Raw genomic sequence first — 12920 nt, forward strand, 5'->3', positions numbered from 1 at the left:
TACTTTAACTGCTGACCTGTGGACCGTCCACCCAAACGCTCCAGCAAATGGTGGGCTCCATTGTTGGGTAGCGATGCTTATCCCCTGCCGAATGCACATCTCGCTTGCATATAGATGTGGGGTCTGCAGCAGTTCGCAGTGGGCGTTGCAAAAACACAACAACCACACTCTCCACAGCATCGTCGGTGTATATGGATGTGTCGAAGGGTCCGTCGGGATGTCCGTGGAGTAGTGAAAGTTTGATGGCCTCGCCGCGGCCCTGCAACCTACATACATGTACTTTCATCATCAACATTGGAGAGCAAGCATTTGCCTGTTCCTGAGCCGGACTCCAACGGCAGCGACGGCTGATGGGGGTCGATCCGCGGCCGAGTCTAATCTCCCGTTGCGCTTGTGCCTCAGAGAAGCTCCTGCTCCTCTCGCCATGTGGTGTCGCCAACCTTAAGCCTCCATTAGGCGGGACATGCTCTCAATGCCATAGCCCGACACCACTCCCTTCCTTGCTGCGGCTTTCACATCTGCTTCTGACACTCCTTTGATTCTGTACAACGCGACTTCTTCATTGCACCACCACCACCACTTCCAGCGCACGCGCCTCCGAGCACAGGCAACTGCGCCCCGCACCCAAACCTTGGGCACGACCACATCGACCGATCGGCGAGACCCGCACCGTGTCACCCACCAGCCCCGCCGGCCAGAGACAGCACGGCTAGCCGCATGCCGACATGGGTCTCTTCTCGCGCAAGAGCAGCAGTCGGGGACACAGCAACGGCAACGGCAACAACCACAACGACGCCCACCTCCAACCTCACGCCAACGGAGCTGTGAAGGCGCCCTTTGGTATGAACCGCGCCAATAGTAATCCTGCGCAGAACGCAGTCATGCCCAACATACCGCTCCCCAAGGCGCCGGACCCGAACATAGACCCGGCGGGCTACTTGCGGAGCATCTATGCAGTGCGCGAGAGGAGTAAGCTGGTGCTGGAGAAGGCGAGGCGGAATCAGCTACGGCATTTTCATGTGGATATGAGCAAGTTCAATGACACGGCGAAATTTGTGGTGTCAATCATCAAGGTAGCTGAAAACCAACCGTCTCAGCGGATGGCCGGCTAATCACCAGCTCAGCGCGACTTCGATCCAAACTACCACGAGATCCCACCACACGGCAGATGGCAGCATTTCGAGGTGGGCGGGCGGCCGAGGGTGGACCAGCTGATGGCAACCTGGCCAAGCACAGTTGATGCTCAGGAGCGGACGCGGAGGCTAATTGATCTGTTCCTGGTCTCAGTGCTTCTAGATGCAGGCGCAGGCACGAAGTGGCAATACAAGTCAAAAGAGAGCGGCAAGATCTTCCGGCGGAGTGAGGGGCTGGCAGTTGCGAGTTTGGAGATGTTTAAGATGGGTCTCTTTTCGAGCAACCCTGACCAGCCATTCCAGGTGGACAGCGGCGGCCTGAAGAAGTTGACGGTGGAGAAGATGGGCAGAGGCTTGCAAGTGAACAACGACAACCCGATTGACGGGCTCGAGGGCCGCACGAGCCTCCTAATACGGCTAAGTGATGCTCTACAGAACCAGGAGATCTTTGGGCTGGAGGCCAGGCCTGGGAACATGCTGGACTACCTGCTGTGTCATCCTTCGACCCACGTGGCGGCCGTTCCGATCATACCTCTACCTACGCTCTGGACCACTTTGATGGATGGACTCTCGAACATCTGGCCAAACACCAGGACTCAGGTGGATGGTGTACCTCTAGGAGATGCCTGGCCGTGCGCTTCGATGCCATCACACCCAACACATCCGTGGGAGAACATTGTGCCATTCCACAAGCTCACGCAATGGCTTACATATTCGTTGATGGTGCCAATGCAGAAATTGGCAAATGTACATTTCGTGGGCGTGGAGCTAATGACCGGCCTACCGGAGTATCGCAATGGCGGTCTGCTTGTCGACACCGGCCTCCTTACCCTGAAACCAGACGACCAACAACGCGGCCTCGATCAATACCACATGAACGCCACCCGCCAAGGCCAGCCCAACGTCGAAGTCGTCCCGCTCTTCACTGCCGACGACGACGTCATCGTCGAATGGCGCGCCCTCACCGTCGGCTTCCTCGACATGCTGCTCGAGGAAGTCAACACCCTCCTCGACCTGAAGGGCTCCAACAAGCTCAGCCTCGCGCAGATGCTCGAGGCCGGCACGTGGAAAGGCGGACGAGAGATCGCCGAGGTGTCACGGCCGAACACAAAGGAGCCGCCGATCATGATCCTGTCCGACGGCACTGTGTTCTAGGAGGGCTCTCTGTTTGGAGGATGGGACGTCGGCCCTCCGGAGTGGAATGAATCGGTTCCGTTGGATGCCACGGCGCTGCACAGGAGGTTTAGTGCGGAAGGGAAGCCAACGAGTAGGCGTTTGCCTTCTTATGAAGGGCCGAAAAGGTCGAGTGAGCCTTTTGCGAGGGTGTACTGTCCGCCGGTTGGTGATCATCCGTTGAGGGCGCACCCGGTTACGCCGAGGAAGGAGGCGGTGGCTGCGAGTGCGGAGCAGGATGATGGGAGGAGTTATTACTCTGCCAAGACCACGATGCAGAGGGAGGGTTGACGTGTGCAGAAGGAAGCTGGATGTGTGACGTAGGGAATCGCTTCGCGAGGGCGCTCGATACAGCTTATATGGGCATGCATATCAGCACGATGCCATCAAAGCAGTGTCTGAGTTAATGGACTGGGCGCATAATGGATGGAGAATGGCGCACGAGATGCGAATGGGAATGGGAATGGGAATGACCAGAGATACCACTTCTAGATGTTACGGCCAATGCGAATTGTACTTATTAGAACACTGGAATGCCCTAAAGTGCCTTGTAGCTGCAACCACAGCTGCCACCGCGAAATGGTCTGATGTCCAAGGTGCCTTCAGAACCCATCTACAGCAGACTGCGCTCGCTTCCTCGGAGCACCTTTGCTCAGGATTGCGCATGACCGCTGATATGTGGCTCAGTCCAGTCCGCCGACAGTCAAAGGAACTGGGAATGATGCGAACGTCAGTAAGCAGAATGAAATGTATCCCTTGAAATGAATCTCGACAGCCATCTTGACCAGCTGTCGCGAGATTAACGACCGGGTGGATTGCTCTAGAAATCGAGCACAATAAGTGCTAACCGTGACCGCGCCTTCACGAGGTAGTCCAGACGGTGGTTGAGATTCCTGACCAGAAGAAGAAGAAGCGGGAGAACATGAATCTTGAGGTTGAAGCAGGTTTGCTCGCTGACTAACGCCTGGAGCTGATTGGTTGGCCGATTGGCGGCAGGCACTTCCGAGGTCCGCCGCATCGACATCACCACCACCTCCATGCTCTGAAGGACAGCGTGAAGACTGCCATTGGACACCAGATCAGGTTGAAGGAGCAAAGATGTTGGCACAGAGGGCAGCGCAGCAGTCGCTGCGGCGACGTGAGTCTATCATCCTCAGCGGAGGGAGGACAGCTCAGCTCTAACCATCTCCCAGTAACGGCCCAGCACCACGCATTGAGACTGTCAACACCCGCCGCCATCGCTACAGGCAATGTTGTCCGCTTCCAGAGGAGGCGAGCAAACCCCTCTAGCTCCCCCAGCTATGCCCAACGCTGACAACAAACCCTCCCTACAGACAAGTAACCGCCCAAACCATCACCGAAACCACCGAACACGACAAGATCCTCGCGCAACAACGCCTCAACCGCCCCGTCGCGCCCCACCTCGGCATCTACGCGCCCCAGATCCCCTGGTACCTCTCCGCCCTGAACCGCATCACCGGCTGCACCCTCAGCGGCGCCTTCTACGTCTTCGGCTCCCTGTACCTCGTCGCCCCCTACATCGGCCTGCACATGGAGAGCGCGAGCGTGGCAGCGGCGTTCGGCGCGTGGCCGTGGCTGGCGAAGGTGGCGACCAAGATGTTCTTCGCGCTGCCGTTTACGTTTCACAGTTTCAATGGGCTGAGGCATTTGGCGTGGGATACTACGCATATGATTACGAACCAGAAGGTGATTACGAGTGGGTGGACGGTGGTGGGGTTGAGTGTTGTTAGTGCTTTTGCTTTGACTTTTATCTAGGCGTCTGTGGAGATAGTGGGACGGTGAGGGACAAATCGAACATAAGCTGCATTTTCTATATGCCTGCGCTTCCTAAGCCGAAATCGGTCGATGGGCTGGAGAAGTCCCACGCTGTGTCCCCAAAGACGCCTTCGAAAGCCGAGAAGTCTATCTCAGGCATGCCATCCATGTAGCCAAAGTCCCAGTCTTGCCCCGGCATGATCGGTGCACAACCCATTGATTGTGGTGCGGAGGAGGCAGGACCCGCATGAGGATGAGAAGCCTTCTGCTGCGGAGCTGAAGTATTGTCAGGCTGACCCCAGTTGTCCTGCCACAATGTCGAAAATACAGCTGTCGGTACCGCTGTGTGTCCTGGCGCAGATAGGATTGAAGCCGATTGTTGTGCGTTATCATGCTGCACCGGAACTTGCTGCCTCTTCTCCCTTGCGCGACTGATAAGCGTATTCACATGCTCCCAAGCCGGCTCATCCCTCTTCGCCTCATACACCCTCTCCCAGTCGGCCAGGATAGGATCCAGCACCGCCCAAGCATTATTCACAAACTGCATATTCTTGCTATACCCCAGCTCGGCAATCAGCGTCCCGATTGCATGCCACTGCATCCAGCCCCGAAAGTACCAGGACCATTTCTCGACAGCTTTGTAGGTTATCACCGCCTGCGTTAGTCGGATGATGTCGACAGATGCTTGAAGCATCTTATAGCGGTCTTCTGGCGATAGGTCCTTTTGAGGCGCTTGCCCAATGGCAAAGTCAATCATCGAGCGGCATTTCGTTAGCATGCCTTCGACCCAGGCGATACAAAGCCAGTCCATGGGTCGCGAGGGGTGGAGGTGGCGGACGAAGTCATCTTCGAGCTTCTTCCGAGCAGTGTTCAAGATCTGCCTCTGCTCCGCCTTGATCGCTTCTTGGTTGCCGTTGGATTCGGCTGTCTTGTGGGCTCGTTTGACTTTCGTTTATGTCGTGCGTCAGCCGCACGACCTCCCATCGTAGGAGCGCCCATGTCATGTCTGTGACTCCTGTCCGAGGCTGAGGCCGGTCCGTTGCCTCCGGGTCGAGATCGATGTCGTTCAAATTTGCTGGCATCGAGACGTTGCGGCCGTCCATGACACTAGACTGCCTCGTCCCGCCTTCTTCAGCCCCTCCAGACTCGAGACCACAGATGTGCCACCAGAGCCTTCGGCGCATCTCCGTCTCGAAAGGCGTGTAGTCCTGGCCTGGGTCCTTGTGAAGGTTGATGAGCTGAGCCATGCGAACTGCCAATGAGAAGAGTGCTCGAACATTCGTCAAGCTGTCATCGCGCCGCATTGCTATCTGGTAGATAGCGGTTAGCATGCTCTGGATTCAAGCGGGTAACGTAACCTACTATGTATATCACCAAAGCTTGCAGCGACTCGAGTACCGGCGTACCATAGTTATCAGCCAAGGTCGATTCAACAACCCGTCCATACCGCTGGAGCAGAGCGCTCCTCTCCTCGCCGAACCGCTTACGAGCCTCCCGTGCCGTGCATGTCGACACAGCTGCGTGGTAGATAGCAAACAGCAACGACTCCGTCACAGAGCCCGCAGCCCGAAGGTCCTCCGTAGCCGTGAACAGGGTCTTGCCGAAGGAAGGACAATGAATGATCTTCAGCATCGGATCCACGCGAGTAACGTAAATATTCCAGTACACAAAGATCCTCCTTGCGGTTGGGTGTTGCGCGATACCTCCTGGTTGGACCGCGGACGGTGGGTTCCTTTGGAGAGGGTAGGCCTCCTTGTCCTCTGCCTCGTTGTTGGAGACATGAGACCCGGTCAACGCCACCAGAGCGTCTTTGACCAGATCCTCCGACTTGTTGGCATGCCCGGCAGCATCTCGTCTCGACTGAATGCTCCCGAGTACTTCCCGACCAGAAGGTGTTGGCTCCTCTGATGAAGCAGCACGATTCACACGCTCACTTCGATCCGCCCCAGCATCGTCCTTGGGCCCCAGATACCGGACCAGCTCCTCGAGATGCCTCTCCCTCGCCTTCCCGTCCTTCTTATAAGGACCCCGTTTCCGCTTCACACCAGTTTCCGGCACAGGATAGACACATGGCAAGTGACTTTTCATGCAGTTGGTGCAGCCGCCTTCTTCACGCGTGCATTTCAGCTTTCGACGACGGCAGCCGAGACACGCTGTTCCGGGTTTTGCTGGCGTGGCAGTAGACATACCCGGCCCTAGAGAGAGTTGATGCGAAGTGGCGGTGTTTCGGGTCCGATTGTTCGCGTTTCTGGAAGACGGGACGGGGGTCTAGAACGTCGTCGAGCTGACAGCAAGGCTTTCAACTACCAGACGCAGTCGAGAATGCAGAAGGCATGTCGCCATATACACCCATGCGCCATATCTGCTGTTTTGGCCGGCAGACGTCCTCAGTACTCCAACTAGGCTGGCGAGACTTCGTGACTTTCATTGCGGTGCATTGAATGGTTCTCTCCTCGAAGAACCCAAGCTACGAGATACACAAGAACACAACTATTCCAACTACACCTCCGTATACTCATCATCCACATCCATCATCTCCGTATCCCCATCCCCCAACACCACCCTCGTCCCCTCCGCATCCGGCGCCCCAATAGTCGTCTGCCCAAAACCCGTAGCTCCAAGCGTGGTATCCCGTAACGTCTTCTGCACCTCTGTAACATCGCTTTCATCATCCACCTCCTCCGCCGCCGCCGTCTCGCCTTCCTTGAACCCGGCCATGATGTCGCCTTCCGTCTCCTCAAGCTCCGGCTCAGTAGGCTCAGCACCAGCATCGACAGGCAGCTCAGTCGTCTCCAAAACCGTCTCCTCCGCCCCACCACCACCTCGCTCCGCCGCCATGACAGAGTTCATTTGTTCCATCAGCAGATTCTGCAACTTCTTCAGCACATTCCTCGACGTCACATCCGTCGCCAGACCCTGCTCATAAGCAACCGCGACCTCGGAGCAACACTCCTTCAACAAGTCTGGCGAGCATGCGCCGTTTGGCAGATGTACTTTGCCTATAATGGAGAACAGGACTTTCTTCTCGTCCTTGGAGACTTGATTCGAGTTCATGCGATCGAGGAGGCGTTCGACGAGGAGATACTGCGTCTCACCCGCTCCGTCGGCGGTAGCGGTCGTGCCAGCTGCTTCGGCGAACCCGACGATTTTGCGCGGGTCCGTCCAGTCGAGTAGCATTTGACCGACAGTGCCTAGCTTGACCATCCCCTCGCTGCTATCGTCGTCGATATCCGCCTCGTCGAGCAGGTTTTCACGGATCACGACGAGCTTGGCGATTACAGAAGGTGCGATGCGGACCATGCGATGCGCGTTCTCGGCGCGGCTATGGCAGTATACTGGTAAGAAGTAGCTCAGACTCTGGTTCAGCTGGGCGTTGGTGCTGGTGTCAGGGTCGAAGTAAGCCACGACGAGTTGTTTCAAGAGGTCAGCGTCCGTAATGAGTCGACTGAGCATTGTTTTGGAGAGGGCAGTGGCGCCGGTGGATTGGACGGAAGGGTCGTCGGATTTGAGAGATTTGGAGAAGACTTTGAGGACGGGTTTGAGGAGGGGGTTGGTTTCGGGCTGCTCGGTGGTTGTGCTAGCGTCGATGTTGGGTTCGGCGAGGAGAGTTGGGTGAGTGATGAGGATGTCGGCGATGATTTGAAGGGCGATGGTTTGGAGGGCTGGGTGACCTTTGGTGAAGCAGTGGAGGAAGAGGGTGAGGTTCTCCTCTGCGAGGTTCTGCTGATGTGTCAGTACGGTCAGAATGGCAAAAGTATCAATCGCGACTCACCCTTCCAAGCAGACAGCACAAGCCCAAACACAACAGACCTCTCTCCCGAATGGGCGCCTCTTGGCTCCTCACGGCAGGAACTATGAGATTGTTAAGCATCATCACAAGGTGCGTGTTCTGCTCTAGGTCACACCCGACATTCTGCAGCATACACAGGGCGATGTGCAAGCACTTCATATTGACCATGATCTCCTTGACCGCCTTCTCCTCAGCCTCCTCTGGACTCAGCTCTTCGCCGCTCTTCTTCTTGGACTTCGACTTGGCGACAGTATCGCCGTTTTCATCTTCGGCGTACTCCGTAGCGGAATGGAAAGACTCGTCCACGCTTGAGGTGTCTTGCGCTGTCTCTTCGTCCTCGCCCAGGATAGTATCATGGACTTCGGCGATAGCTTCCAGCACAATCCCACAGAACTCGCGCTCGCCTTTTGCATCTTCGCCGCACACAAGGCGCAAGACTTCCGCCACCAGCCTTGTTGATTCTTCTGGCAAGTCGGGTAAGGCGAGTGCTTCACGCATGAGGCCGAACATTTTGCGTCGGCCCACTTCGTCTGAGTAGTCGAACGTCAGAGCCATGTGCAGCAGTTGCTCCACGATGAACTCCTTCTGCGCTGCATCCTCCTCTGCATCCTCATCTTCGCCAGTTGCTGCGGCGTGCATGGTCTCGACAAGTTTGTTCAGTTCGCGCTCCAGGAAGTAGCCAAATTTGGTGACCTCGGGCAGTTTCTCTTCGACCAGTGTATTTAAGTTGCGGTGTCCGGCATACTGAGGGTCTTTACTGAAGCGGCAGAAGCCGTTGAAGGTACGTGCAACGAAAGCAAGCTCAGGATTGAGGTCTTCCCAGAAGGTGTCGGGGAAGGAAACGTACTCGACGTAGTCTGGTCGACCGTCCCAAAACTCGCCCATAGCGGTCAGAGCAATGCCGCCTTCTGTGCCTGAGTTGACGACATCGATACGCTCAAGTAGTTCCAGCAGAGCATCAAGAGAAGGGTCTGCAGCTTGGTTGGTAGGCTTCTGTGCACCTTCGCCCTCGCCCTCTGTCTCCTCAGCGGCCTGCGCAGCCGGTAGCGCAGCACAGTCTTCGATCCACCGCTCGTGGAAGAGACGGGCGGTCGCCTTTCGCACGCTCTCGTCACGATCACGTAATCCCCATCTCAACAGCTTCTCGCGATGCGTCAAGCTCAGATGTCTAAAGTCCCCGAGGGCTGGTAATAACCGCGCATACAACGCTCGTCGCGTTGCACCGTCTGAATCGCGCGCTCGTTCGAGAAGATATGGCAAAACCTCCTTCGTCAGAGGTAGGTTGAGGAGCAGGTTCCGCCTCACCTCTGCAGCAGGGTCATTCTGCAGCACCACCAACAGTTTCTCCAAAACGCCTCTTCCCACGTCGTCCTCAGAATCGGAGTCTTCGCCCTTGTCCTCATCTTCCACTTCTGCTGCAAGCCGACCTAGCCCATAGACTGCCTGCAGCCTCACCATTGACTCCTTGTCGTGTATCCGCTTCAGCAACGCGTATCTTAATTGGTGGAATAGCGTGTCGTCCAGTGTGTCCAGACTGTTGATGATATGGCTTGTGATTTGCGTCGCCCGGAACCTTATCACCTTGTCCTTGGTCGTGAGCAGCTGAAGAAGGGTGTTGAGTATCTGCGAGACCAGCCTTGATGTCGGCGTCTCTGGCAGGCTTGCGCTGTCAGGATCGCTCTGGCTCGCGATCTGGTTGTCCTTGCCGCCAGCAGAGTTCAAGAATGTGCCCAGAAAGCGCACCACTCTGTCTCCCGCAGGCTCTGCTTTGCGTACGGGCAAGATACGCAGAACACATCGCACCACCTCGCTGTTGAAGTCTTCCTCTTCAAAGTCCTCCTGGTGTTTTGCTTTGGTCAAGCTCACTGGCTCGTAGGCGCATTGCTCCTGGATCTTGCGCAGGCTGATCACCAGCTTTCGGTGTCCGGCAGTGGACCTCTGTGCGTCGCCGAAGACGGTGCATATGGCGCGTCGTAGGCTCGTGTTGGCGCCTTCGTCTGGTACATCTGTTGTTGGAGAGCTGTTGCGGCCGGCCGACTTGAGTTGTTGTGTCGAGGTTTTACGCGAGACTGTGCTGTTGGCGGAGGAGCGACCTGCTCGTGCGACACGGCCGGGCATTGTTTGTATGGTACAATGAAGGTGGTTTGGTCCGGGAGTTGCGTGTACATTGAAAAGTCAAGATGTTGACTGTTGACTTGCTGACGTAGCTGTCAACAACTGGCGGCCACTGCCGCATCGTGCATGACTAGTCCTTGAGCAGTTTCGACTTCACCTCGTTCGCTCCTTCCCTCCACTATTTTGACTGACCACCCACTCCTTCCTTTTTCAACCATTGGCGTCTCTTTGTTGCGCTGATGTTGGCGCTGGTGCCGAGTCTGCATGTCATTTATGTTGCTGAGGTGCACGCCAAAGCCTTGGTCCATGCCAAAAACATAGCGGCACTTGAGCCTACCGTGAAGCAGATTCAACGAGAGCACCCATCAAGAAAACCACGGCCGGATCAATTCCACTCAAAAGCCGCTTGGAGAGGCGTCTGAGTGTTGCCGTAAGAGTGCTTCCGAGCAGCTGCGCAGCTGAGTGACCCACCTGCTTCTCCTCAGCCCGAGCGCAAGCACTGGGTGAACAGCGCTCAGTACTCAGACGCACCTGAGGGGCAGGGAAGGCGCGTACGTCAATCTACCGACGACGAAGCGAGCGTTGCTTTGTCATCCCGAAGCATCGGCTGCAATTGAGTCGAAACAGTCGCCACGAATCAAGGTCAAATTCGACTGGACCCGGAGCCATCGGCATCGGCGAGTCTGTCCTTGAAGCATCTGGCGAAGAGAGAGGGCAAAAAAAGAGATATTGGTGGCTACGGGATTCGAACTGAATTCATCGTGAGTCTGTTATATTATGCAACGCTGAGGCGACTGTACTCACCCCATGCAGGAAACCTACTAGGAGAGGTATTCTAAAGAATGCTGAAGCTCACAGGCCAACGAGAGAAGACCTATGAGCCCCATGTACGACACCCTAGCGCCTTGGCCACTCGGCCAAGCCACCTGTTTGATCAAACTTGCGAGTCACTTGGACTTTGTTGCATGTGATTGATGAAAGCTGTCTATTCTGTTGAACACATATCTCCTTCTAAGGATTTCCGCGAGATTACCCCTTTCTCTCTCGTGCCAACGGCCAGCCGCCAATCACTGCCTTACACCTCTATCGCGCAGCGAGGGCAAACACCCGACCTACACGACAGTGCGTTAAAGGACCCCTCAAGCCAGCACAGCCGATATCGTAATCAGCTGAGATCCAGCGAAGGGTGCTGACCCTAATCATATAGTCGATTGGCCTGCGGGCGCTCCACACTTCATTTGAGTTCAAACAGCCTTCTCAGCAGCCTAGAAGTTCCTACAAAAACGACCTCACAGGCTCGCGACATCCTTGCTTGTGCTTCGCGATCTTCACTACCGTATCCGAGATATCCTGCTACACTGCCGATCACCACTCAATCACCACCTGACGAACTCGGTTCTGCGATCCTCACCATTCCACACAGCACGCCACACGCTGCAGTCTCACCCTCATTATCACACCCCACACCTGATGCGCCCTGCTACACACTGCTCCAGCGACACTCAAACAATCAGGCATCCGGCAGATTCTGCTCACACGATGACAAATGTCATCTACCGTGCTTGGCCGGCGTATCGACAGGGCCTGGTACTGGAAGAAGATGACAACTATGAAGAGCCTCTCATTCAGGCCGCATACAACAACGATTTCAATGCATTCTACCATGCTTACCGTGCTCGGCTGAGACGGATCAGAGAAGAGTGGCAAGAGACGTTCCTGGCTGATGGGATGGCATGCTTCACAGCGTGGCAGGCCAAGCTGACACGCATAATGATGCACAGAGAACGCCAGGTAAGTCGATGCGACCGGCGGGAGGGCTTTTCCATCGAGTGTTTGGTGATTTTTTTTTATTTTTTTTGAGTGCTTTCTTTTTACGGGACAAGACTCTACAACACCTGCTGATCCCTCTATCTGTCTCTTTAGGCCCCGTATCTACATCGTGGGCTACAGTGTCTGGAAGACCTGGCGTCCGCTCTTAGCACCGGCTTACCACCGTCGAGAGAGTATTTACTCGTCTCCATTGACATCGAAGGCAACATGACTGCTGGTATCAACGCACTTGGCATCTCCTCTCTCGACACTCAGCAGATCTTCAACGACCAAGAAAGACTGACCGTCCACGATGAGAACTATGCCTTTACGAGCTACCGCCGGCACTCTCTTTTCTCCCCGACAACCAGGATTACCACCGAAATGCTACCACAGGTTCTCTACAACCTGTTGAACTCACACCCCAACATCATCCTGGTGGGACATACTCTATGGACTACCGAAGTTTGTATGATGGGCAGGTATGGGTCGGCGATAGAGTCGCTGCCAAACGTGATTGGTACCGTTGACGTGGGACTGCTCCTTTCTCCTGTTGCTGGCTTGCTGAAACTGGGCAAGCTGATCCTCGCCCACGACCTTCCGTTCCGGCCCGGATCGCTCCACTGCGCCGGCAATGACGCGCACTACACGCTGCAGCTGATGCTGGCAGTGATGCTCAAGAAGCTGGATCATCCGGACGGCACACCAAAGTCGGAGAGCCGCATCGAAGCGGTGCGAGAATTGGTTTTTCGGCCGCTGCCGACGCGTCGGGCGATGGAAAGCAGTGAGAGCGATGATTGGGAACAGCATATGGATGACAATCTGGGCCTTGGTCTGTTTGCGGAACAGTGAGTGCCTGGTCGGCATACTCTCGAAATCTGGAATGCCGCATATGCCGGCCATCAGCCTTCTCAGTGCCGCCGATGGTGCCAGCGAAGCGGCAGAAGATCTCGTCATGTCAGGCTCTGGCCCACAGATCTCAACGATCAGAGCCATCTCGGACCTTTTGACCAGCTGGTCACGCACCGCCGTCCGACAGCATGCTCAGCTAGGCAGTTCCTACCGCATGTAGTTAGTGGAGCACGAGAGGCGACATCCTTCCGAGGTCATGAGGCAGTGAGAAG

General features: G+C 55.9%; 5 protein-coding genes across 5 annotated transcripts; 3 read left to right on the top strand and 2 right to left on the bottom strand.

The window, feature by feature from the left end:
• Positions 1-725: 725 nt before the first annotated feature.
• On the top strand, positions 726-2288 carry LTR77_009846 (uncharacterized protein; the record flags this gene model as incomplete). Its single annotated transcript, XM_064807072.1, has 2 exons — positions 726-1073; positions 1125-2288. 2 exons carry the CDS (start codon positions 726-728, stop codon positions 2286-2288), a joined length of 1512 nt encoding a protein of 503 aa, XP_064654888.1.
• A 1116-nt stretch (positions 2289-3404) lies between these two features.
• On the top strand, positions 3405-4082 carry SDH3_2 (cytochrome b subunit of succinate dehydrogenase, Sdh3p; the record flags this gene model as incomplete). The annotated part of the gene is made up of 2 exons (XM_064807073.1): positions 3405-3444; positions 3646-4082. The coding sequence occupies 2 exons, from the start codon at positions 3405-3407 to the stop codon at positions 4080-4082; spliced, it is 477 nt and encodes a 158-aa protein (XP_064654889.1).
• Positions 4083-4137: 55 nt separating this feature from the next.
• On the bottom strand, positions 4138-6269 carry LTR77_009848 (uncharacterized protein; the record flags this gene model as incomplete). Its single annotated transcript, XM_064807074.1, has 3 exons — positions 4138-5010; positions 5057-5392; positions 5445-6269. 3 exons carry the CDS (start codon positions 6267-6269, stop codon positions 4138-4140), a joined length of 2034 nt encoding a protein of 677 aa, XP_064654890.1.
• Positions 6270-6581: 312 nt separating this feature from the next.
• YCG1 (chromosome condensation complex Condensin, subunit G) lies at positions 6582-9990 on the bottom strand (the record flags this gene model as incomplete). The annotated part of the gene is made up of 2 exons (XM_064807075.1): positions 6582-7802; positions 7855-9990. 2 exons carry the CDS (start codon positions 9988-9990, stop codon positions 6582-6584), a joined length of 3357 nt encoding a protein of 1118 aa, XP_064654891.1.
• A 1536-nt stretch (positions 9991-11526) lies between these two features.
• LTR77_009850 (uncharacterized protein) lies at positions 11527-12868 on the top strand (the record flags this gene model as incomplete). The annotated part of the gene is made up of 3 exons (XM_064807076.1): positions 11527-11778; positions 11911-12644; positions 12703-12868. 3 exons carry the CDS (start codon positions 11527-11529, stop codon positions 12866-12868), a joined length of 1152 nt encoding a protein of 383 aa, XP_064654892.1.
• Between the last annotated feature and the right edge of the window lie 52 nt (positions 12869-12920).

This window comes from Saxophila tyrrhenica (assembly GCF_035928015.1).
Source record: "Saxophila tyrrhenica strain CCFEE 5935 chromosome Unknown scaffold_19, whole genome shotgun sequence".
Lineage (NCBI taxonomy): Eukaryota > Fungi > Ascomycota > Dothideomycetes > Mycosphaerellales > Extremaceae > Saxophila > Saxophila tyrrhenica.